Genomic DNA, 24,277 nt, shown 5'->3' on the forward strand with positions numbered 1-24,277 from the left:
CTTGTCCATATACATTAACATGAAAGCATTCTCTTAATTTGGACACGGAGTATTTTGTTTATAAATGTATTTCAATCAATCAGATTTTATTCATATAACACTGTACATTCATAGAAATGCAACTCAAAGTGCTGTGCACTGAAGAACCATTCCAAACCCGCCATTTTAAATTCATTGTCATTGCAAAAATTTTGGCTTAATACATGTGTTTTGTCCATATGTCTTGACAATAAAACCTTGTATTTGTAGTGATAGATTGGTTGAGCCTCAGTCAATGAGAGGATTTTTGGAAGAGAAAGAAAGAAAGAAATAATCTGGCTCTAATTTCAGAACAATTTTGACCAATCCACATTAGATGCAGGCGGCTACATTACCTTTTTTTATATTGTCAGAGTCAATTAGCAGTAAGGAATGCAGAAATAAATGCTCATATTTTTCTGACTGTACAACTTGATCTACATTGTGCACTTTATCTTTTTGTTTTTCATCTAGGACTATGTAGAAACAGAACGCTTATTAAGCAGTGACAATGTAAACCAGGAAGGTTTGCTCTCTTATGCCCGTGAGGCAGCAGACTTTGGCACAAATTACCAGCTACCATCACTGGACTATGCTATCAACCACTACGGGCAGCCAGATGTAGCAATGTTTGACTTCACCAGCATGTATGCCTCAGAGAATGCTGCTTTGATCAGGGAGAAACATGGACATCAGATACTGGTTGCATTGGTGGGAGATAGTCTGCTTGAGGTATGTATCGTCAGCGGAAATCGGCACGAGCTGGATCTTGGGGAGAAAAAAAAAGATCGTGCTTGCCCAAGAGGATGATGATTATTATGTTCTCTTCACAGCCTTTTTGGCCAATGGGTACAGGTTGCGCACGGGGTTTTCTGGCAGCTTTTGACACAGCTTGGATGGTGAAGGCCTTTGCACAGGGCAAGAATTCACTGGAGATACTGGCAGAGAGGTTCGTGTGACATTGTCTTTCTTTCTTGCACAAGAAATATGTTTTCTGCAATCACCCTTGGTGGTTTTTATATGAGCAAAATTGATAATACAACATCAAAGATGCGTATCCAAAGCATATCACGCTCTCTTTGGTTCTCCACCATCAAAATAGTACAGTCTATGTTTAGATATGGTATTAGTTAAGGGCCCCCCAATCCCCAAACCTTTCTCCTTGAAAGTACAAGTCACTTTTGATCCAAGTTTGTATCTATAGTCGCCCTGCTCGCGTTAACTGTGATGCTTCCAAATTGGTATTCAACCTACAAAATAGTAAACTTGACAAATGTAATGATCTCATTCCTATAAGTCTTCAGAAATGAAGTAACATTTTGGCTCTTTACTACATTTCTTGCATTCATTTGTCTGCTCATGTTTCACGTGATCACTTGTTGCTTCGCTGAAATCAGAGGGCAAAGGCCCATAATACAGCCTCTGAATTTTATCTGATATAACCCTGCTGCCCCAGACAACAAGGTATCAGAACAGACTGCAGAAACACACTTCATCAATCAATCAAAACAAGTACCAATTCAGACCTGACGATGGTTGGTTTACTCTAACATAAAGAAAAATAAACTAGCATCTCAACATATTCTTCTGAAATATAATACTCTGTTGTTTTGCTTTTCAGAACAAATACCATTAATATTAAATGACAAATAGCAAAACTTCCACAAAATAAAATGTTTAAATTAGAGCTGACAGTTAAGCGTGTTATTATCGGCATTAATTTAAATAAAATTGAACTTGATTAAATTTTTTCTCGCGGAATTAATGCGGCAACATATCACAGCGGATTTTACGTTGCTCTATAAATAAACCGGAAACAAAACAACAAACACGCTGCACAAGTCCACGCCCATGTCTGTTTTGCCAGCCATGGCAGCGCGAGACACCGAAAACGGATACTTAAAGAGTTTATGAATGGAAAGTTTACTTTTAAAAAGTTGCCAGACAGTTCCACTGACAAAACCAAAGTTACCTGGATATTTTGCAGTCGTAAACTGAGCTATCATCATAGCACGTTGAGTCTGAAATACCACTTAATGGCCAAGCACACAGCTGATGTGAGTACTCCGCCCCTCGTCTAAGACATACAGCTATGGATCATTTCAAAGCGAAGAAATGGATAACACGACGAAGAACAAATTTGCTGAAGCCATAGCTAAATCTATGGCTACTGCGTGCAAGCCTGTCAACATTGTCCAGAGCGCAACTCAAGCTGAAATCATTCGCATTGCGTCTAACGACTCCACTACGGATTGCCAGCGAGAGCCTCCATTACAAGCCATGTACAGAAATTGTACGTAGCGGAGAAGACCAAGGTACACCAAGCGGGAGAAGACACTGTTTCGGGAGAGAAATAAGAGACTAGGATGATGAGCCTCTGGTGAATAAAGTGCAGGTAGCCTGTTGAGTACGATGTATGCCACTGATGCAATTGTTACTTGTTTGGAACTATTTTGTGTGGAAGGTTACAGTGTTCCGTGTCCATATAAATAAAGGGGGTGGAGCTTCTCTGTGTTCGTCTGACAGTGACGGTGCACTGAGGCACGTCGAGAGTTCAGCGGCACATATAGGCTGAGTACTAGTTTACCTCAGATGTGCACTTTATAATGTTATATTGCTCTGTTTTGATTCCCTAAAAAGAGCTGTTAAAGGAGCTGTTGTGTGGTTTCACTGTTGAAAAATGTTCATGTAAAATTGAAAATCAAAATTGTTGTTTCAGTAAATAGTTGCATTTTGCACATAGAAAACTGATCATGGTTCCATGTTGATGAGAGCATTAAAACGGTAAAAAATAGGACAAAAAATATATAAAAGGAAATTCAGAAACGATAAAAAATGTGTGAGTACAGTGAAACTCCTCTACAACGAAATCATGTTTGCAGCAAGACATTTTTCACGTTTTTTTCACTGTAGCAAATTTGATCTCAGATTTAAACACACACACAAACGTATGTGTACACGCACACACAATCGTATGTGTACTCTTTAATTTTATTCCAGTAGTGCATAAGTATGAGCACACACTTATTTCACACTTAATATAGTTAGTGTAGAAAGAAAAAAGGGAAAGAAATTGCGAAATTTACGATCAGCATTCACTTTCACTTAAATCAATTTCTTGGATAATATCTTTTATTTGGCTTCCTGCGTCTTTCTTTTTGATCACTATTACCCTCTCTTCCAGCGTCAGAGCGCTTCTTGTCTTAGCTGCTTGACATCCAAAGGTCCGTTTTGTAGCCATTTTAGCAATGCAACGTTCATGCTGCGTCTGAATCTAAAAATGACAGATACTTCCTGGATCCAGTGGCCTTTCTTTCCACTATCTCACTGTCTCCAACTCGACCTCCCCTCGATCGCCACCCAAGACAGTGTTGCTCAGCTGATGTCATGCAATGAACTCGATGGCCATAGTTAGCGCGATGGAACTCTCCTTCTCTCTAATTAGCGCTCCAGTTAGTGTAAGGTTTTTAGCATAATAACAAGTAAAGCATTCGAGGAAACGTTCGTTTATTTGAATGTCCGTCGAGCCATAAGCAATTTACTCTGAGCAGCTAATCGGATTCATTCCACTCTATCTCCCACCGATCCAGCTACACACATAGACAGTGGGTCCCTCTTGGCCAATCGGAGGCCAGAATGATGCTTGGTAAGCCAATGGCAGAGCAGCTATGAGTATGTTGCGTCAGGAAACTCAGAGCTGCGTAAACCAGTGTGGTGGTTGCTGTTGCCGTTTCCGAACGAAGCAGTAGAGGTCGCTGTTGGATTAGACTTCGTTGTAGTGAATCTGTTCGCGAGGCTAGAGCAGAGAAAATGATTTTGTATAACGCAACAGGGTTTTTTTCGTCATATGGGGGCAGGAGAATGGGAATGGTGTTAATGCATGAAGGTTTTTTCACATTAGGGGGTATTTTCGCCCATGTAGGTTTCGTTCTTGAGGAGTTTCACTGTAATTTGAGTTAATTGTGACAGTTGGGTTTTTAATTCAATTAAATCTTTTAATCATTTGACAGCTCTAGTTTAAACGCATATAATCTGACTTTTGGAATCAGCTATTATATATAGATATGGTAGCATGAATAAGTACTTAATATTATGCGTCTCAACTTCTCTTGGCTCATCAGTACGGCACTAATATGACTACAACCGGACAGCTTGTACATGGCTCCAATAATCAATTCTTCTGAAATTTGTGTTAAATATACTGATAGCCTCGACAGTCGACACAGGACATACATCACTTCGTTACTGGTCTGAAACAGTCTGAAGTAAAGGAATGAATCAGTTCACTCCTCCATTGGCCTGATGTTGCAGTCATGCCCACGTGGGCGCCACTGCTGTCCTATTCTCCATAGTCTCTCCCTTGCTGAGTCGCCATGTTGCTCAGCGCCGCTCGTGAGGCACGCTGGAGAGCTGCGGCAAACTTTTGACTTTGCGCTAGTTATCAGGCGGCTGCTAGGGCTGCCTTGCTGTTTTACAAACTCAATTAACATAAATAAATAAAAACAGAATAACATTTTTTACAAATTGCATTCAGCAAACAAATGCTGTGAGCTGTCATCTTTTTGGCTTTCAGACCGTCTAGCGGAGCCTTGACCTGAATTTAATAATTCAGTGAAAAATAGAGCACTATTTCACTGAACAATGAAATTAATATTTGCAAAATAACTGCCTGAATATTTATTTTACCTGGTAAACGGGACTTCTGATCCTGAACCTTTGTTCACAGCGTCTGTAAATCAGGGCTGTTGGAAATCACCTTCATCTTCACGCAGGACCTGCCATCTGTGAGGCGTGACCGCTGTTTGTTTTTAACATTGTTCATGATGGAAAATAGCTGCTCAGATGCATCTGTGGATCCTAAGATCGACAGTACTCCAAAAGCATATTGTGTATGGTGATTTGCCAGGCTGTGGGAGAGTGTGACGCATATTTTGAGTGACAAAAATAATACAATTACTGTACAGTATTTATATATTGTATTAATTTAGAGATCACAATAATCTTCGAATTTACAACTACAATTAAACAAACGAACAAACACAAATAAAATATTTTGTTCAGAAATTGTGCAGTTTTGGTGTTGCTGGGCTTTCTGCGCATGCAACCTGTCAAATCTGCCCTGACATGTCAACAGCTCGCAAAGATCTGTGAAGAAGGTGAATGAGAAGGCTGATCAAAGAAATTGCACAAGGTCTGAAGAAAGAGGTTGTGGTGTCGGGAGGCAATATAACAAGGGCAGAGTGTAGCCAAACACGGTATTTTCTTACCAGGCTATTAACACTAGTTCGTACAACTCACTATATTCACCATTACCTCTCTTTCCTTTTTCATCTCAATAGTATTTTTATAGTAACACCTCCACCTAGTATACTGTGAGAGCATAACAGAAGTGATACACGTTTGTGAGACAAATAACGCACACTTCCCCATCAGACATTTATTTTCCAAGCCACACAGAGCCCCAATATAAGGATGAATGAGCCGCATGCGGCTCCGAGGCCGCAGGTTGCCGACCTCTGGTCTAACATTAGTGTGGAAGTTTGTGAAGAGTTAAAAAAATAAAATAAAATAAATCAACACTCCCGAATCCCTGTCTTAATGTAACCCGAATGATTTAAGAAACCTTTTATTAGTCTCGCAATGGAGAAATTCCCAATTCACAGCAGCAAAGTTATGAAAGGAAGAAGTAGAACAACAAAATATAGGAGCTGCTGGAAAGACAGCCACTCTTGCGGCGCCATTTTGAAGTCAAAATAACACAACACAACACATAGGACACAGACAGTCGTGCAATCTTCACCAATTTTCTGCATACACTTTGTTGTCTGAAGCAGTTCTAGATGAAAGAAGCAGTTCATGCTGAAAATGTGCACACGTCTGCTACAAGCTAAGTTCTGAAAGCAAACACGAAGCTGTAGCGTCCATTGACGAAAAGAGATTAGTTCACTTCTCCTGTCCCACGTAATCCGCTTCAAACTCCAAGCCGCAACTCCCAGTTCCAAATCCGCATCGGTGCGCCGCGCTAACGCTCCTTTCTTCTCATCGTCGGCTCCTCAAGACTTACATCCATCCAGCCGCAGACCGTTCAACAGCACCGATCTCTCCGCTGAACAAAGCGGGGCTGTGAAAAATGCTGCCCATTACAGGCGCAAGACACAAACGCCGGGACTGTCCAGCGACGACAGTCAAATGGCGCCGACATTCCTCCCAGTCAAAAACAGTGCTGGTATACCCATGCTGCCGAGAAGGCGCAACCACCGAGCACAGAGTCTCCTCCTTGATGAATGTCGTGGCCAAAAAATGCTGAAAAAAGTCCACATCAGGTCCACACGACGTAACAACAAACACAAAGTGACAAAACAAACACAAAAACAACAAAAAAAGCAATGCTCATGAGAGCACTTGCTGACGGCTGCCTACTCGGGCGCCATCTTGACTTCGTGATATAGTGACGAAATGAATGAACAAATAATAATAATAATAATAGATTTTATTTATAAGCGCCTTTCAAGACACCCAAGGACACTTTACAATAACAAAATACTAATTATGGCAAGATTTCATAACATGCGAATGAATAATGTGGAGAAACGAATGGATAGATGATGGCTATGTCAAAGGACTAATTTTTTTACACTAAAAGTGGTCTCAGACACACACGAGGAATAGGGGCTCACGAACACACAAGCCACGAAATATTGTAGACATAACACTTAAATATCTTTTCTTTGGCATGTATTCAATTCCAATTAGGTTGAACATGATTTTCAAATCATTGGATACTGTTTTTATCTATGTTTAACACAAGTTCCTGACTTCATTGGATTTGTGGTTGTACATCAGCTCCACGTCAGAGCCCGTGCTTATCATCACCTTCCAATCTGACAGGTGCAGAGCTGCATAGGCTTGGCGTTGGGGTGTACCATAAAAAGTGACACTCGTCAGACTGGGATTCACATTACAGCCTGTTAGTCGAGAATGATAGTGGGCTGCGAAAAGCTGCAACCGGCAGCTTCATTGAGCGCCAGGGGACGGAGTTGTTGGCGCCAGCTAGCACTCCTCACTGCTAGTAAATTGCTGAACAGCGCAGGTTCTATGACAGGGCGGTTTGCCTCTAATCTAGATCTGCTACGGCCCAATTTACCAAGGGAAAAGATGACAAAACTACTTGAAGGACATGGATGATTTAAAGACCGCAATGAACATAATGGCAAGTGAAATGGCGGCGTTGACAAAGCAGCATGACATTATAACGGAACTTTTAATCATTTAAACTTCCACTGATGGGAATGGAAATGATATGTCCATGGTAAAGAATATAATTAAGAGACTGCAATTGTTGAATCATTAACATACAGCCAAGCCGATGGCACATTTTATGTACCGTATTTTCACGACCATTCGACGCACCGTATGGTTGGGCGCAGTCTCATTAATGGGTGCTATTTCTGTATTTTACACATAGACAAAACGCACTGTATTATTGGGCGCAATTTTAAAGTGGTAAAACATACGCCAGCTTAAACATACGGCATGCATGCGCGCACGCTAAAAACACGTTAGCTTGTAGCATACGGTAGCATGCCAAGACATACAGATACAAGCTAAAAACACGTTTTTAAAAAGGCAACGAAGCAAAACGGAGTTCCGTTGTATTTTATTTAGCCATCGTACAATGTACTCACGTTTTTCGATCAATCATCACCCAGAAATCCATCAAAGTCCTCATCCTCTGCATCAGAATTGAACAATTGTGCAAGTACCGGTAATCCATCAAAAACGCCGTGTTCCCTCTCGTTGTCAGTCACTCTCATTGCCATGTGGCTCCACAGAAATGATGCCGGCTTTGCCAAAAACTCGAACAACAGTGCAAGCAGACACGTTCGTCCAAGCAGCCACAATCCATTCGCAAATTGTGGCGTAACTCGCCCGGCGCTGCCTCTCACTCTTTGTAAAGTTGTGTTTGCCATCGATCATTCATTGTTCCCATGCCGCTCGCAACTTTACTTTGAACGCCCGGTTGATGCCGATGTCCAGCGGTTGGAGTTCTTTAGTCAAGCCTCCGGGAATAACGGCAAGCTCAGAGTTCATTTGCTTGACTTGGTTTTTCACCGCTGCTGTGAGATGGGCACGCATGCCAAAAGCATAACCGATGGCTTGAAGTTTGAACTGAGCTTCGTAGGCGTGTCTCTTTGTAGAATTTATTTTCGGGGGTTCTTGGAAACCAAAACCGAAGTTGTTTTGCAACAATGCACATAGCCACACTCTATACAGGTGTTGGTACCTGCTTGTAGCATCCCTTTAGCGTCCACTTACACGCCCACCCTTCACTCATTGGCGGACTTCTTCCCCGCATGCCTGTCACTCACGTCTGCCTTTTCTCTCTCTTTCTCTCCATATATGTATATATACACGCCCACCCTTCACTGATTGGCCGACTTCTTTGCCGCATGCCTGTCCACAGTCACTTCCGCCTTTTCTCTATATAAACAGCGTGTCGGCTGTCAGTCAGATTTTGGAACTCAGCGCATAGACAAGACGCTCCGCATCATAAGGCGTCCTGTCCATTTTGGAGAAAATTTTAGACTTTTAATGGCGCCTTATAGTCGTGAAAATACGGTAACTTGTCATCAGTCAAAGGATCCAAACTGTTTATAGGAGACCTAAGTTATATGTTTATTTATTGACATTTGTAGTATTTTAGTTTTCTTGAAATGTGTTGTTTTTGCATATTATACAAATATTTTATGTTGTGGGTAGACTTTCAGAAGAGGTCGTATATGAAATGCATAAATGCAAACATTGGTTTGACATAAGCTATCTTTATACTGTACTTGAAAAAAACAAAGTTGATGATATTTGCAAAGCATAAAATACACACAGAAATTGGCGATGTTGAAGTTGAAAGGCTTTATAGTGAAGACTTTGCGTGTCTTAATAGCGCACAAGCTTTGCTGGAAACGTCATGGAAAATGTGTGCTCCAAGATTGTGCAAAACCTTAAAGATCCTGAATCTGAATAAATTGCACACTCTGTAGTGTACATTTGTTGTTCCATATCTCTTAATATGATGTCTGGGAGAATACCCATTGAAGCAACTTATAAAATATTTACACATCACAAAAATGCTGTGTACATCATGTTACATCGACCCTGCCTTTTTTTATCAAGTCATGTACCGGTACCTTGAAATTCATGGACTTGGTGAAGTTTAAAACTGCTCAAATTATGCTTAAAGTATGTATTGCCTTGAAATATACCAAAATAATCTTATGGATGTGTGAAGCATCCTACTTGTCCATATTAGTCTTAGAAGAGAGTTCGTCTCAGTCTTATTAATGAATTCTAATGTACCGGTAGCTCGAAACAACCATTCATGGACATGTACATAGGGCGTGAAAGCTGATTTTGTTTAGAAAATGTAATGTATTTATTCTTTGTTTTCTATTTATTTGTTTTATTGTCAATACTAATCTATTTTTAGATTTCTAAGAGACTTTACGTTGAGATGCAATTTGAAAATGATACACATTCATACACGCAAACCAGTCATAGATGATGATTTGAATTGTAAGGAGGAGGCAGAACAAGGTAACCTTATGCTTTCTTATCCTCCTTCTCGAACTTAATAATTTCATTCTTTATTTTGTTGCTAATGTGTTTTTGTTCGATATAAAGATCAAATCAAACACCACTTCTGCCTGCCTTTTTTAATGGTATTTTTACAAAATGCTTAATCATGCAGTGTCATACTGAAATTAGTTCCTCAGATGTTTGTTCTGTCATTCCCTAGGGAGAGTATCTACCGGCTACTGCCTCAGACCACGACAGAGAACATCAGTAAAAACTTCGATCAGTATACCATTGATCCTGCAACCCGCTATCCCAACCTAAATTCCAGCCATGTACGCCCCCACCAGGTCAGTCTGACACTATTCTTAATCAATCACCATTATTAGAGAAAGGAGTGCCATTGTGCTTCTGGGTTATGTTGAAATGGCTTTTGTTAAATCATGTGGCTCTCAAATTAAATATAATTAGTGTATACTGCTCCTATGCAAGCCGTCACCATACCGTGGTGGAGGGGTTTGTGTGTCCCCATGACCCCAGGAGCTGAGTTGTCTGGGCCTTCAGTTGCCCTGGTAACATCACCCATGGCAAACTTATCAGAGATGCGGGAACAGACAAAACACAGTTTTCAAATATTAGATTTTTCTTTTTCATTTGGGCCCGCCTCTGGAGCCAGGCCCGGAGGTGGGGCTTGAAGACGAGTGCACCCATGGCACAATGACTGGGCACAGTCTGAAAGGATCACGTGTGTTCCCGTTCGCTTGCGCTCACTATCTGTGGGTGGGGCCATAGGGCTCGGCTGCAATGTGAGCTGGGTGATGATCAAAGTTAGGGACCTTCGCTTTCCTATCCTTAGCTACTGAAGCTGGCTGTAGGGCTGTGGAAAGTTACGTCTCTGTCGGGGAAGGGGCCCGAGCTCGTGTGCAACGTGGAGAATTTCTGACGAAACATAGTCGGGGCCGCCTCAACCCATAGCTTGGGCTTTGGTATCAGTCCTATTGAGGACTAGATTCTCTTCCACTCTGGAGTTGCCCACAGAGAGAGGCACCAAGCAGGCTTGGGCATCATTCCTGTGCACTGGGATTCACTCTGGACGAGAAGGTAGCCTTTGGGTGGGGCAATGGGTCCTGACAGTTTGTTTTACCACCATGCAATAATTCAGAGTACACACCCTTTTTGGAGTCCTTGAAGGGAGTGCTTCACTGGGTCAAACATAAGTTTGTCAATATGTGCACTTGATCCCAGGTAGAGGTGTCAAAATTAATTGATTGATTGACAACTAATCGATTATCAAATTAATCAATTACTATTTTAATAAAAAAACTAATAGTCATCATTTAAAAACATTGTTTAACTTTATGTTGTCCAAATCCTCTATCACCCTCTCAACAATAATTATTTTCAGATTTTTGTATTTATTTTTTCATGAAAACAGATCGCATATTTTTGTGTTTAATCAAAATTAGACATTACAAAACATCTGCTTTGACTTTGGAAAACATTGAACCAGTAACTGAGTCGGTTTCAAAAAGGCTGAGAATACAGCGATCCCTCTCTTATGTGATATTGGTTGGTGGTTGTTTTTTAATGACTAAACAATACCAAACAAACAGTAATTTGTTAATAAACATTAATCGTAAGAAGTAGGGTTTCTAATACACTTTAATGCATAATCAATGAATTGATTCTAAAAATATTCAGTAGTGACAGTTCCAGTACCAGGGCACCCTAGGTTGCAGTTCGATGATGGACTTCATAGTCATGGCATCGGACATGCTGCCGCATGTCTTGGACACACGGGGGAAGAGAGGGACTAGCTGTCAAATGATCACCAGCTGGTGGTGTGTTGGGGGACGATGTCAGTTTGACCTGACTGACCCAAAAACGTATTGCAAAGGGTCTACTCATAATGTGTAGTAGATTCCCCAATCAGGAGTTTCAACTCCCATCTCTGGCAGAACGTCACCCAATGGAGTGAGGGTGGATGTTGAGTCTGGGTGGACCATGTTCAGTGCCTCCATTGTTGAGGCGGCCGACCGGAGCTGTAGCGATAACGTGGGTGGTGCCTGTCTTGGTGCACACCAGCGATAAGGGATGCCGTCAACCTAAAGGAGGAGTCTAATCGGGCCGTTTTGGCCTGTGGGTCTCCTGAGTCAGCTGATTAGTATCGGCAGACCAAGCGAAATACAGCTTCAGTGTTCGCCGAGGCAAAAATTCGGGTGTGGGAGGAGTTTGGTGAGACCATTTAAAACTACTTCTTGGCGGTCTTGAGAAACTTCTGGTCCACCATCCATAGTCTTAGGAGGGGGAAGCAATGCGCCATTAACACTATGTCTATTGGAGATGGGGTGCTGCTGACCTCAATTCAGGACAATGAGTCAGTGGGCTGAATTCTTCGAAGACCTCAACAATTCCTCCAACAGGCCTTCCTTTGACCAAGCAGAGTATGGGGACTTTGTGATGGGCGCGTCTAACTCTGGCGTTGAAGTTGCCAAGTGGTTAAAAAAATTCTTTGGTGGCAAGGACCCAGGGTTCGATGAGATCCACCCAGAGTTCCTAAAGGCTCTGGATTATTTGAGGCTATCTTGGTTGACACACCTCTACAACATCACATGGAAATTGGGGACAGTGCCTCTGGATTGGCTGATCAGGGTGTCCCCCTTTTTCAGAAGTGGGGCTAGAGGGTATTTGTCCCCTGGAAGAACTGGATGAAGTGGCTGGAGAGAGGGAATTCTGGGTTTCCCTGCTAAAACTGCCACTCCCTTGACCTGACCCCGCATAATCGGTATCGATGGATAATGTATACTGAATGTCACTGTTTCTTGAAGAATAAAAGTTTGTCATATGACATGACACAAAAGAGCATCACATTACTTTCTACCTCCAAGGTGCGACACCTCTTCATTGATGGCAAACAGGACTTTTCTCACCTTGAAGGTACCATAGGTAGACCTGTCAACCTTTCCAGAGGAGGTGAGGCTCACAAGAATATTCATGGATGTATAATATGAATACGTTTTAAAAATGTAGCCGCTTCCATAATCCGTTGGAAATGAGCTTTTGTGAAAACAAAATTTCAGCTGATTAGTGACCTTGATACAAAACAATGTTGCATTTGTGACGCATCTCCCATCTGAACTTTGGTTTCATTTACAGCAGCTAAAACAACACGTAGCACTGGCTTTTGATTGCAAAATAATGAACGATTTAGTGAAATATATACCTGATGTGAGCAACAAAAATTCGCCATGGCACTTCAGCAGTGGGCTCGTCTTTAGTGGCTGTTCAAATGATGAACTCGCCATACGTTCCAAGATCGTTGTTTACTTTGCCACATTTATGGCAGACATACACCTCTGCTAAGTAACGCAGCACTTTGTGAAATCTATGCATGTGCATTCCCTGGTCAAATGTAGAATACCTAAAATTGTTACAATTCCTGTCTCCACGATTCAATCCGCAGTGAGAAATAACAGGCATCAACACTGATGCTAATCAAAGAGGATTCTTCAGTTTTAGACGGAGATATTTGATGTACGTCGTAATGTAATTCATTTGTTTAGCTGTGTAATGTAGTGAATAAGACACTTTTTAAATTGGCAACCATTTGGCTGTTCAAAGTTGTTTACTCTGCGCTTTAACGCGGTTAGAGCCAGATCTCTGTGAAAATTGTAGTTGATCACCCAAGCACTGAATTTTACGATTTGACGATTACATGTCAGTCTTAAGGTTAGCTGAACAATTAGCATCGCTTCTCCGTCTTTCCTCATCATCCCTTCATGACGATATTTGTCAGAAGTATAGTTTATTCCTTGCCTTGGAGGCGATGATTATGCTAGCTGGTGTGGGATAATTAGCTCAGAGCTTGCCTGGATCTCGGTTTACCCACACGTAGTGATGTCCGTCCAGCCCAGCAAATCTTTTTGCGTCATTCTTGTGGTTCAAGTATCTGAAAAAAATTATAGTTCTCAGTTTTGCTCTTTAGTGTGTTTTCATGAGGCAGAAAATGCACTTTTTGACTCACAAGATGCTACGCAAATCCACATTTTGACGTTTGATGTTTTAAGATCAGCAATGTGAATAATGTTCCTTCTCATGCAGAGTGTGAGGTGCGCCCTGACAGGCTGCTGACATGGTGTCAGAGACAGACAAATGGCTACAGAGGGGTCGACATCACCAACCTGACATCTTCATGGAGGAGTGGCCTTGCCCTTTGTGCTCTCATACATAAGCAGAGGCCTGAACTCATGTGAGAATGCACTCATGGTATTCTGACTGATTATTTTTGCCTGGGACTGAAGAGATTTGTTTTGACATTAAAACATGTATATGAGACGAGAAGAAACGTTTGCTGCAGTCATGCAAAAGTCAAGTTTAGCCCCTTTGGCACATTAAAAATAGGTCCTTGGCAGATGAGTAATGCCAGGTCTGAATTATTTTTTATTTCCAAACATGTCAATGTGATTGTTTTTCTGTCTCAGTGACTATGACTCCCTTCATGAGGATGAAGTAGCAGCAAACAATCAATTGGCCTTTGATGTGGCTGAGCGTCACCTTGGGATTCAGCCAGTGACGACTGGGAAGGAGATGGTTGCCGGTGCTGAACCAGACAAGCTGCTCATGGTTTTATACCTCTCCAAATTTTACGTAGCCTTTAGGAACTTGCCTGGAAACAAAAAAGGTCAGAGTAAAAAAAATCAGTTATTTCTTGACTTTTTCTCTGTTATACCAAATTGCTTCATATAAGTTTCCTTTGCAAATGCAGTTTATTTTATAATGAAGTAGAAAATTTAATTATGTGGATTAGATAAACTCTTTATCTCTTCAGTTATTTTTTTTCATTTATTTTTGATACAAACACATCCTTTGTTGATCAGTGCTGGTCACATTAAAGGTCAAGTGTGAAGTAAACTTGGCCAAGCATCTTTTGAGTTTTGAGTTTGAGTCAAGCAAACGTTTGGGCACTGCATTTTCTGCATCCTGAGCATCTGGCTCGTACATGTATGGTCCAACATAAATCTTGCCAACAACCCCCTCTTCCTCCAACTCTTCCAAAACCTGGAACCCCCCAGATAGGTTTGAAACGTCTCTTTCCCAATCTGTTTCTGACTGGCTTTGTACGCTTCCCATAGTCTTGAAGTGATGCTACACTTCCGGGTTTGTCGCTTACCAGTATCTCACCTCAGGAAGGCGATTACATTTACGAAATATAAATTATTTTTTTCATGCTTTATTTCATGTATTTTGTTTCGTTGTTACCCTACATAAAATTATTTCGTTTGGGATTTTCTAAAATTACTTCACACGTGACCTTTTAATATGAATTGCTTTATTTAAACTTCAACCACTGGTGTAAATCCAGACCAGGTTAAATTAAACCAAGAGAGTGATACAATGACTTCAAATAATACTTAGTCATACCTTGGTTTTCGACCTTAATACGCTCCAGAAGGCTGTTCGAAAACCGATTTGTTCGAAAACTGAAACCACGCTCTTTAAAAAAATATATATATATACCGTATATTGAACATGTCTGCTCACAATGGAACGCTACATGAGGAAGCGTCACTTACTATGTCTACCCGAGGAAGCGTCACTTCCTCGTGTAAGGAAGGCGAGAGGAGTCAAGTGGTGCATTCAAGTGCGCTCAGTTTGGTCAAGAACCGATTTTTGGTCATAATCCGAGGCATAAAAAACTCAATTTTTGGTCGAGAACAGAGACGTTCGAAAACCGAGGTTTGACTGTAATTGTGAATATTTTTATTGACGGAGGTTTTTGTTTGTTTTTTGGCCTCAGGCTTGATTGTCTTGGTTTCCGTTGCTTGGTTTGAGACTTGTGAATTGCAGTGATATTTGTTGGCAACTGAAACAACGTCCATATAACATCATTGTATTGCATTTTCAATTACTGAAAGAAATAAATCTAGAACACAAAATGTACATCTGGCATGCAAGAAGCAGCACGTAGTAATTGCATTTTTAAATGAACAATTGTGTTGTCAACTGCCAGTTGTTCCCTTCTCTGTTCATAATATCCTGCAGAACTTGAATGTCTTTGGTGTTGGTATCACTTATCTCTAAATTGTTACTTTAGGGCGTCAAACGTGTTCATTCATGTTGAGTGTACATCCAAATATACGTGTGAATGCTTTGTTTCATCCCATGCCTTCATTGTTAAAGTATTTCCTACTTTACGTAATATGAACATACTATGCATCTACATTACAGGAGCAAAAGAAAGAGATGAGAATAGTGAAAGGCAATCAACAAAAAGCAACCTAGGCCAGCCCAGGAAGAGGATACCAAAGGTTGTGTAACACTCTTCTAAGTGAATGTTCTGACTTATTCATGGTATAATTGTGTATTTCTCTGAACGTGAAAGGCTTGATAGCACTTCCCAGCTCATCAGCTCTTTGCCTTTTCATGAATAAGAGCACCATCTTCTCTTCTGGCAACTGAAATGTTATTAGATTCTCTCAAGACAGCACAATGGTCCAAGTTGTGCATATAAATGTTCAATCTCTGATCGCATGGATTGACAATGTCTGCAGGATGTACATTGCAAGGGAAATGCTCAATTATCTCAATTAGAATGTTTAGCTTTCATTTTTATGATCAAGGAATCCTGTGGTTTCACTTGCAGGATGACAAAAAATTGGACGACGACTCTGTTCATAAGAGGCGACGTAAGGGAAACAGCTACCTCACAGAGGTAGTTCCATTATTTTATCATATTTGAAAGAGTGAAAAATGAGCCATATTTCATATCTATCTTTTGATCTCATTTATAACTATTCTTCACACTGTCTGTTCCTTGGGTCCTGCAACGTGCATCAGTTATCCTGTCACAGTGCGCCCTCAGCAGGTATGGGTGGGAAAGTGCAGGAGAACAAGGTCCGATCCATGGCAACACAGCTGCTGGCCAAATTCGAGGAGAACTCGGCAGAAAAAATGCATGGCAAGGTCAGATATGAATAAGTCGTAAATACATCAGCCTTTGGACTATTTTTTAACCCTTGGACCATGGAGTTTTCAAGTGTTGTCTTTTTTTCAGCGTTCATTGCTGCAGAATAACTGGAAGGAGAGAATTACATAGAGTATCCCAAAAAAGTGAACTCATTCTACAGTAAAACACATAATCTTTGAATTGTTTGGGGCAGGGTGTAAGACTACATCGATTTTGGATTCACCAGGTTTAGAGATTTTTAAGGATACAAGCTATCACTCCACTGATTTTAAAAAGAAAAAGAACAATTCTTCCCCCCTCTTCGATTTGCGAGCAAAAATTGTAGGAGTGCTAGATGGTGGCAGTGAGCTGAGCTCACTTCACAGGAATGGGCAGATCCGCATTTTGTGATCAATAGTTTAAAAATAAGATTCTTGCCACTCGCACTTGAAGTTTACTCTCAAATTAAAACTGAGAAATTCATGTTGTGCAGTTCCATAAAACACATTAACTTGTCTTATATTAATATCCGCTAGCTTAATGCTAACACAAACTGCCAAATTCCATAAACGGACTTGCAAAACTATCAATGTTTAATAAATTTAAACCCTTTTAAGTAACGGCAATTTGAACATAAATGGTTCTGCAAAGCATGTAAACAGACAATACTCACAGGCATTCATTATTTGTCCTCTGCGAGAAGTTATTATTGCAGCTAATTCAGTCAATTGTGAAACGCACAGAGGAAAGTGGCCCACACAAGAAAGAACGCATTTTGGCGCAAGGACTAATGAATGGCATTCCCATTCATTTCAATTGGGGAAAGATAATTTATTATATGAGTAATTTAAATTATGAGCATGCTTTTAAAAGTCAAGGCAGGGATGTATTTTGGATACTTTTAAGAATCTTGGACTGTAGAATTCAGCTGCAAAATATAAGTAAGCACAACACCATTGATGTTGTACTATTGCATAATAAATTACCAGATTAATACAATTTACATTGAAATCAAATGAAACCATACTAAAATAAATTAAAGTCAGATATTAGGCATAAAGTAGACCAGTGTTTACCAGGTTTTGTTGAACTAAGGCAAAAACCTGATGCACACTGCCATACAAAATTTTCAGGAATACTATGTATTTGGGCGAGGTCTCTGGCCACTAATAATATGACCTAGCAACAGTCATGAATGACAAAAAAAAAAGCTCTGCAGTCTGAGCTCTGCATTAGTTATGAATGCCAGTGAATTTGTGGCTTGTTTAATATAAAAATGACAAATAGGTTATTTGCCCGCGACCATCATTTCATCAAACGAGTACCGTAAATTCCGGATTACAAGCCGCTACTTTTTTCCCACACTTTCAACACTGCGGCGTGTAATATGAAGTGGCTTTTTAATTATTTTTTTTCCATCGCGGGAAAAACATGGACCAATAAAATGAATGAGTAGTTCACTGAGGTCCAATGAGATTGTATGACTAATCTCAATTTCTGCTCTTTTGCCGAAGCGGGGAAAAATGTGTTACCTGGCAACAGTCGACCAATAAAATAAATGAGGAGTACACGGGTCCAATGAAATTGTATGATTACCGGTAATCACAACTTCCTTATTTCAGTCTTTCTTCTAACCCTGATCAACATGGAGAATACCAGACGAAAAGCATATGATGCAGCTTTTAAACTAAAAGCGATCACTCTGGCAGTTAAAGAAGGAAATCGAGCTGCTGCCCGTAATCTTGGCATAGACGAGTCGATGGTGCGAAGGTGGAGGCCGGTCCGGCAAGAAGAACTGAGCCAGTGTAAAAAGACAACCAAAAAGACCCATGCACATTTGATTTGCCCCTCACTCGCACTGTAAATAAAAAAGGTGACTCCTCTGTCATACTGAAAAGAAGCGGCCACGAGAGAACACATTTTACCTGTGTTTTGAGCCGCGCAGCATCGGGCCTAAAGCTGCCAACGATGATCATTTTTAAGCGGCTGACTAGAGAAATAATTTCATATATCTTTTCCCATTTATATGATTTGCATTATTCTATTTAAAGCCTAGTGGGCTGCAGTATTTCTCCTCGTAATTACGCAAATGCGCATCAAGATCTCTCTTTGTCTGGCCTCTTATGTGTTTCAGCGTAATTTCGTTGTGCAAATGCATTTATCATGCTCATAAAAATATGGAGATTATTTTAACCTTAAGAAATTGTTGCGTTTTTTTTCTGCGGGGGACCGCGCCCGCGGCCTCACCCGAAGGCGGAGCGCCTGCATCCCTGCCACCTAGAGCAGGCGGCAGGGACGCAGAAGCAAACCCCCACCTACTCATTGGCCAGCGGTTTATAATATGGTGCGGCGCATATAATTACAAAATTGATTTTTCTTCATAAATCTGAGCATGCGGCTCTTAATCAGGTGCGGTCTGTAGCCCAGAATTTACGGTACTTCTATAATAAGTTTTGCTCAGTGTAGGCACGGCCCCTGTAGTACTCCGAGTGTCCGAGTATTTTGTCGGGTTTTGGTGAAGTCAAATGAAGGAAATATTTGTTCCCTCTTGAGATGTCTTCATTTTGGTTTTGAATGCTCCAAAACCTCCAATGGAGTAGCCTATAAAGAATATTTCTTATTCCTTGTCAGCTGCATTAAAAGCTCATAAACGCACAGCCATGAAACGGCTGTAATAAACCATGTCATTCGCTTGCTACTGAAGTGAGGTCACGTCAAAGGTGTTAATGCTTCTTTTTAATGAATTCCTTATGTTGTTGATCCAACAAATGATGAATTTAAACTGTAATGTCTATTTGTGTTTGTAATTGAAAATCGTTTGCTGCTATGTGAATTTAAGAAACTGGAACTGTAGATTTTATTTTCTTTTGAATATATAATTGCTCTTTAGAGTGAAATATATTTCAGCGTTTCAGGTCACTGGGATTAATCCACAAAAAATTGCTATGCAATATTACAAAGTTGCTCTTCAAATGATTCATTGATTAGCAAAAATGCTCCTCCAAAAATAATCAAGTCTTGCATTAAATGTAGAAAACAAATAATTTTCAGACCAATTAAGTTGAGTTGTTAATTTGGGATGATGTCCCAGTTTTTAACGGAACACTAATGTGCTGCAGCACAGTGCATTTCATACAGACTGATGATTTTCACACACAAGGACACATGTGGGCTCACATGGACGTATGCACACAGCACATGGTATTATAATGTTGTATTTCCAGACACCTCTTTCATTTCCCTTTTCTATACTTCCTTTTCCCATTCCTTCTATGATCAGCTTGAGGATGACCTACCTAGCCCATCCTGTTCTTCACCTCTTTCACCTCCCTCCACCACACTTCCTCTCTCAAATGAGGAGGTGGAGGAGGGTGAAAATCCCCGCTTTGCAAAGCCTAAGGATGCTCCCCCTCCCTCTCCTCATCTGCCCCCCCCACAACCCAAGTGGCAGGTACGCTCCACAAATTCATTCATTTCCATCTTGCATTCTCACTGCAAACATAGTTATCACTGTCTTCATATTTCCTGTGGCTTCCTCTATCTGTTTCCACCTCCTCAGCCTTCCATCTACCTTCGTTTACTGGAAAATCCTGCCTCTTACTCCATAAGCGGAAGTCGCTCTCCGTCACACTCGCATGCCAATAGCCCATTGCGCTCAACAATTCCTGAACGACACCACACAGAATGCACTTCTCCTGTTGCTAAAGACAGCCATTATCCTGCCTCTTCTCTGTTGAACACTGATCTTTCCTCATCAAGGTCACAGGAGGAAATGCAACAGGTGAACACACGGTTGTATTGGCATTTAATGAAAGAAAACACAAAGCTGCATTTAACAATTTGATGCCATTAGCAGTTGTTTGCTTCTTAGAATTAAATATCAAATGTATCTCCTTTGATGTAGTTCCATCTTCTCATTGATTTCTGCCTCCTATTGCTCCGCCCTGCAGAATAATGCCGAGAGGCTGACAACTAGACAGTTTGCACAAAAGACAATCAAGGAAAGAGCTGTTCTCCTTTCGTCCTTGTTTACTGGCTCCACCAAACCTACTCCTGTTCATGTTTCCGCTCTCCCTCAAGCACAGGTTCTGCTCATCATCGGGTTTGTATATTGCTGGCATTGGGCACAAACCTCTTGTGTTACAATTTGGTAAATTTAATATTTTTTTACAACTCTATACTATCGGTCATTCCACATGTGTGGGTATTAGTTAGACAGAATATTGACCAATCCAGTGTTGAAAATGTCTTGCTCTCTTTGATGATGCATTGTTAATTGTTGAACAAACATTAGGGGTTGGGGGCGGGGGGGTGCTTTGGGGCTTTCCTGAAAAGTGATGGTTTTGGACAGATGAAGATTCCGCCCGATGCCAGCAATATCTTAAATTTCTGTTGTCCTTATTCTGCTTCATCTTGAACGTTTGACTATTCTCTAGGTTGAACTATCTACCTCTATTCTTCCATCTAAAAGCACCAAAATCTACCCTGTGGTCCACCCTATCCCTGACCCCACTGCTCAGGCTGGTTTCTTTAACCCTCTTCACCTCAAGCACAAGAAAGTATCTCCCTCTCCCACGTTTAATGCCGTCTCTGAAAGTACACAGCAAACTTGTCATGTGGATGCCCCGTCTAGTAAGCGCAAAGTCCCCACTGAAATATCTGGTTCTAATGCCAGCCAGGATGCTGCATCTCCTGTCGCTGAAATCAGCTTCTCTTCATGTCCAATTTTTGCACTATCAGAAGAAAATACAGGGACAGAATACAGTCCTCAGGGCAATCTCGAAACACGGCAAATGCACGAAACTTCTCATGAGACATCGGAGAGACACAAATGTGGTATACATGCAAAGGTAACAGATGTGTGCCAGAAGCAGCAGCACGCATGGCATGTACCCTTTGTGCATGCTTACAAACCTCATTTACAAGGATCAGCACAGACACACTGTTTTTAATAGGTTGCTCTTCCCTTTGCTGTATGTCTTAGTTCAATGGAAGTTATAGTCTTGAAGACCCAAAACGAGTCATTCGCTCTGAGAGTTGTCCAACTGGAGCTCCAATCTACAGTAAAGAGGTACCATTTAATAGCCCAGCCTCAATCCAGGTTTTTTTTAAAGGGAAAGAACAATGTCACCTGTTCTCCTTCTGACTTTCTTGTGTGAACTACTTCCTCTGTTGTCCTTTGATTTCCGTTGGTGTCGATGTTAGCGCACAGTTGGAAAGGTGTCATCAACCATAGACGCTAAAGCCCAAATACTAGCCGTCCTCTATGAGACAGATCACAGGCCCGGTGCTGCTACGGTAAGATGTGTGCTAACCATCAAATTCATGGCCTCATCTGCCATTTTGTTTGAAAAGATACTAAATTAGCAACACACAAAAGACATCCAACACTTTTGCATTGTGCACTCTATCGCATTCAACTAAAAAAAACAAACAAAAAAAAACAGTGCCTGGAACAAAACTCCCTCTGAAAGCACTGCAAAGCTATGCTTGCTTAACATTGCTGATAGGGTCTTGGTTCTGCAACTGGGCTTGCTAAAACATTCCCAACACCTCCTCATGGATAGACATACTGTCAAATCAAGATATCCAGATTTTTTTTTTTAATATACAGGATATAAAAAGGTTGGTGGATTTAAACAAGGTTGCTCTTATACTCTTTCTTACTCTTCCAGCATTGATTCCTAAGAAGGCCTAGGAAAAATATTCATACAGTAGTAAGATATTCTCCTTTTTTCCCCCCACTTGTGGAAAGTTCATTCATGTGATGTTCCTATTTCTTAATTTCTGGAATATTCTTATCAGCTATTCATTGGAATAAAAAGAAACTCCATGTCCAGAAAGTTACTTGAACCTTGTGCGTGTCTTTTCTCAGTGTATGGGACGTAAAGACTTCCACTCCGGACTTGGTGGCAGCGATATCTGCCACTTCTGCTCCAAGCGGGTATATGTCATGGAGAGACTGAGTGCTGAAGGCTTCTTCTTCCACCGAGAGTGTTTCCGCTGTGACGTCTGTAACTGCACTCTCCGACTGGGCGGCCACACCTTCAACTCATATGAGGGTATGGTTGAGTCACGATCCATCTGTACTATTTAATCACTTTAACCATTTCATTGAAATTAAATTATTGCCTGTGAAATACTTATTTGTAGATGTTTGTATTGCTCTTTCAGCAAAGTTCTACTGTAAGATGCATTATACCCAATACCAGTCCAGTGCACACTTCAGGAAAAGAAAGGTAAGTTATATTATTCTACAACCTTTTTTAGAACATGTTGCAGCCATAAATTTCAAATGCTGAACACAAAGTTTATCAGTTTAATCATTGAAATATCTTGTCATTTGTACTGTATTCAATCAAAGGCAAGTTGAACAGAATTTGCAAATCATGGTATTTGGGTTTTATTTAACACAATGTCCCAACTTCATTGCAAGTGCATGCTCTAATTTTTCTGAGCAATACATATTCTCTGGTTTCTGTAGTCCTCCATGAAGGCACACTGATTATACTTATATTAAATCAAAATAAGGCATAAGTAAACAAATATTCAACATTTTTGTTGATTTTCTTACAGATGGTACAGAGTAAACCAGTCCTTATAATCCATTTCTTTACATTTTCTGCACTGTCAATCAATTTGAAATAATGGCTTGTTTTTCAATAAAGGGATGAAAATTTCAAAAAAAATTCTGATCTAAATCAGAAAATATTAGTGCTGTCAAACGATTAAAATATATAATCCTGATTAAATGAGCAAATGTTGTAGTTAACTCATAATTAATTGCAATTAACCACATTATAAAAATCTTTTCTAAATTTCTTTTATATCTTTTTGTCCTATTTTTTTCCCCATTTATAATGCTCTCATCAACATGGAATCGTGAATCAGTTTTCTTTGTGCAAAATGCAAATATTTACTCAAACAATTTCAATTTTCAATTTTACATGAACATTTTTCATTTGGAGCAGCTATTCACACATAATCTCTCACACAATATTACTGTCCATCAAAAACAGTGAAAAAAAATTGTCACAGAACAGCTCCTTTAACAGCTCTTTTTAGGGAATCAAAACTTAGCAATATAAAATTATAAAGTGCACATCTAAGATAAATGAGTACTCAGCCTAGAGTGAATTTAAGCTATGGTTGCATACTTAGTCAGGCTATGTTGATTCTGTTGGTCCTTCTTGCGCGGAAGTCTCTCTATGGTTTTGTGGAAACATCATTTCGAATGACTACACTTGGTTCGAGGCACAACACTGGAGACGTTTTCTTTTCAGTGTGGTCGCTACCACTGCACCGTTGAACTCTCGACGTGCCTCAGCGCACAGTCACTGTCGAACACAGGGAAGCTCCACCCCCTTTATTTATATGGACACAGAACACGGTAACCTTCCACACAAAATAGTTCCAAACAAGTAACAATCGTGTCAGTGACTCAACAGGCTACCTGCTCTTTATTCACCAGAGACTCATCAACCTAGTCTCTTATTTCTCTCCCGAAATAGCGTCTTCTCCGCTTCATACAATTTCTGTACATAGCTTGTAATGGAGGCTCTCGCTGGCAATCCGTAGTGGAGTCGTTAGATGCAATGCGACTGATTTCAGCTTGAGTCTAGCTGTGGACAATGTTGACAGGCTTGCATGCAGTAGCCATACATTTAGCTCTGGCATCAGCAAATTTGTTCTTCGTCGTGTTATCCATTTTCTTCGCTTTGAAATTATCCATAGCTGTCTGTC

General features: G+C 40.6%; 1 protein-coding gene across 5 annotated transcripts in view; it reads left to right on the plus strand.

The window, feature by feature from the left end:
- The window catches only part of LOC147205747 (F-actin-monooxygenase mical2b-like), a 57,791-nt gene that overhangs the window by 21,722 nt on the left and 11,792 nt on the right, over window positions 1-24,277 (plus strand). The window contains exons 8-25 of one of the 5 annotated variants that reach the window (XM_086108657.1): window positions 493-750; window positions 852-967; window positions 9,812-9,938; window positions 12,477-12,561; window positions 13,690-13,837; window positions 14,070-14,269; window positions 15,817-15,896; window positions 16,232-16,300; window positions 16,426-16,551; window positions 19,815-19,985; window positions 20,094-20,315; window positions 20,485-20,619; window positions 20,971-21,166; window positions 21,275-21,384; window positions 21,519-21,605; window positions 21,740-21,832; window positions 22,410-22,596; window positions 22,709-22,773. In XM_086108657.1, coding sequence (XP_085964783.1) covers window positions 493-750; window positions 852-967; window positions 9,812-9,938; window positions 12,477-12,561; window positions 13,690-13,837; window positions 14,070-14,269; window positions 15,817-15,896; window positions 16,232-16,300; window positions 16,426-16,551; window positions 19,815-19,985; window positions 20,094-20,315; window positions 20,485-20,619; window positions 20,971-21,166; window positions 21,275-21,384; window positions 21,519-21,605; window positions 21,740-21,832; window positions 22,410-22,596; window positions 22,709-22,773 — 2,475 coding nt within the window. Of the gene's footprint in view, window positions 1-492; window positions 751-851; window positions 968-9,811; window positions 9,939-12,476; window positions 12,562-13,689; window positions 13,838-14,069; window positions 14,270-15,816; window positions 15,897-16,231; window positions 16,301-16,425; window positions 16,552-19,814; window positions 19,986-20,093; window positions 20,316-20,484; window positions 20,620-20,970; window positions 21,385-21,518; window positions 21,606-21,739; window positions 21,833-22,409; window positions 22,597-22,708; window positions 22,774-24,277 lie in introns of all 5 variants that reach the window. The other 4 variants (XM_086108656.1, XM_086108658.1, XM_086108660.1 and 1 more) reach the window with 4 other exon arrangements.

The sequence above is a fragment of the Hippocampus guttulatus genome, chromosome 4 (genome assembly GCF_054856545.1).
Source record: "Hippocampus guttulatus isolate MCC_2025c chromosome 4, RoL_Hgut_1.0, whole genome shotgun sequence".
Lineage (NCBI taxonomy): Eukaryota > Metazoa > Chordata > Actinopteri > Syngnathiformes > Syngnathidae > Hippocampus > Hippocampus guttulatus.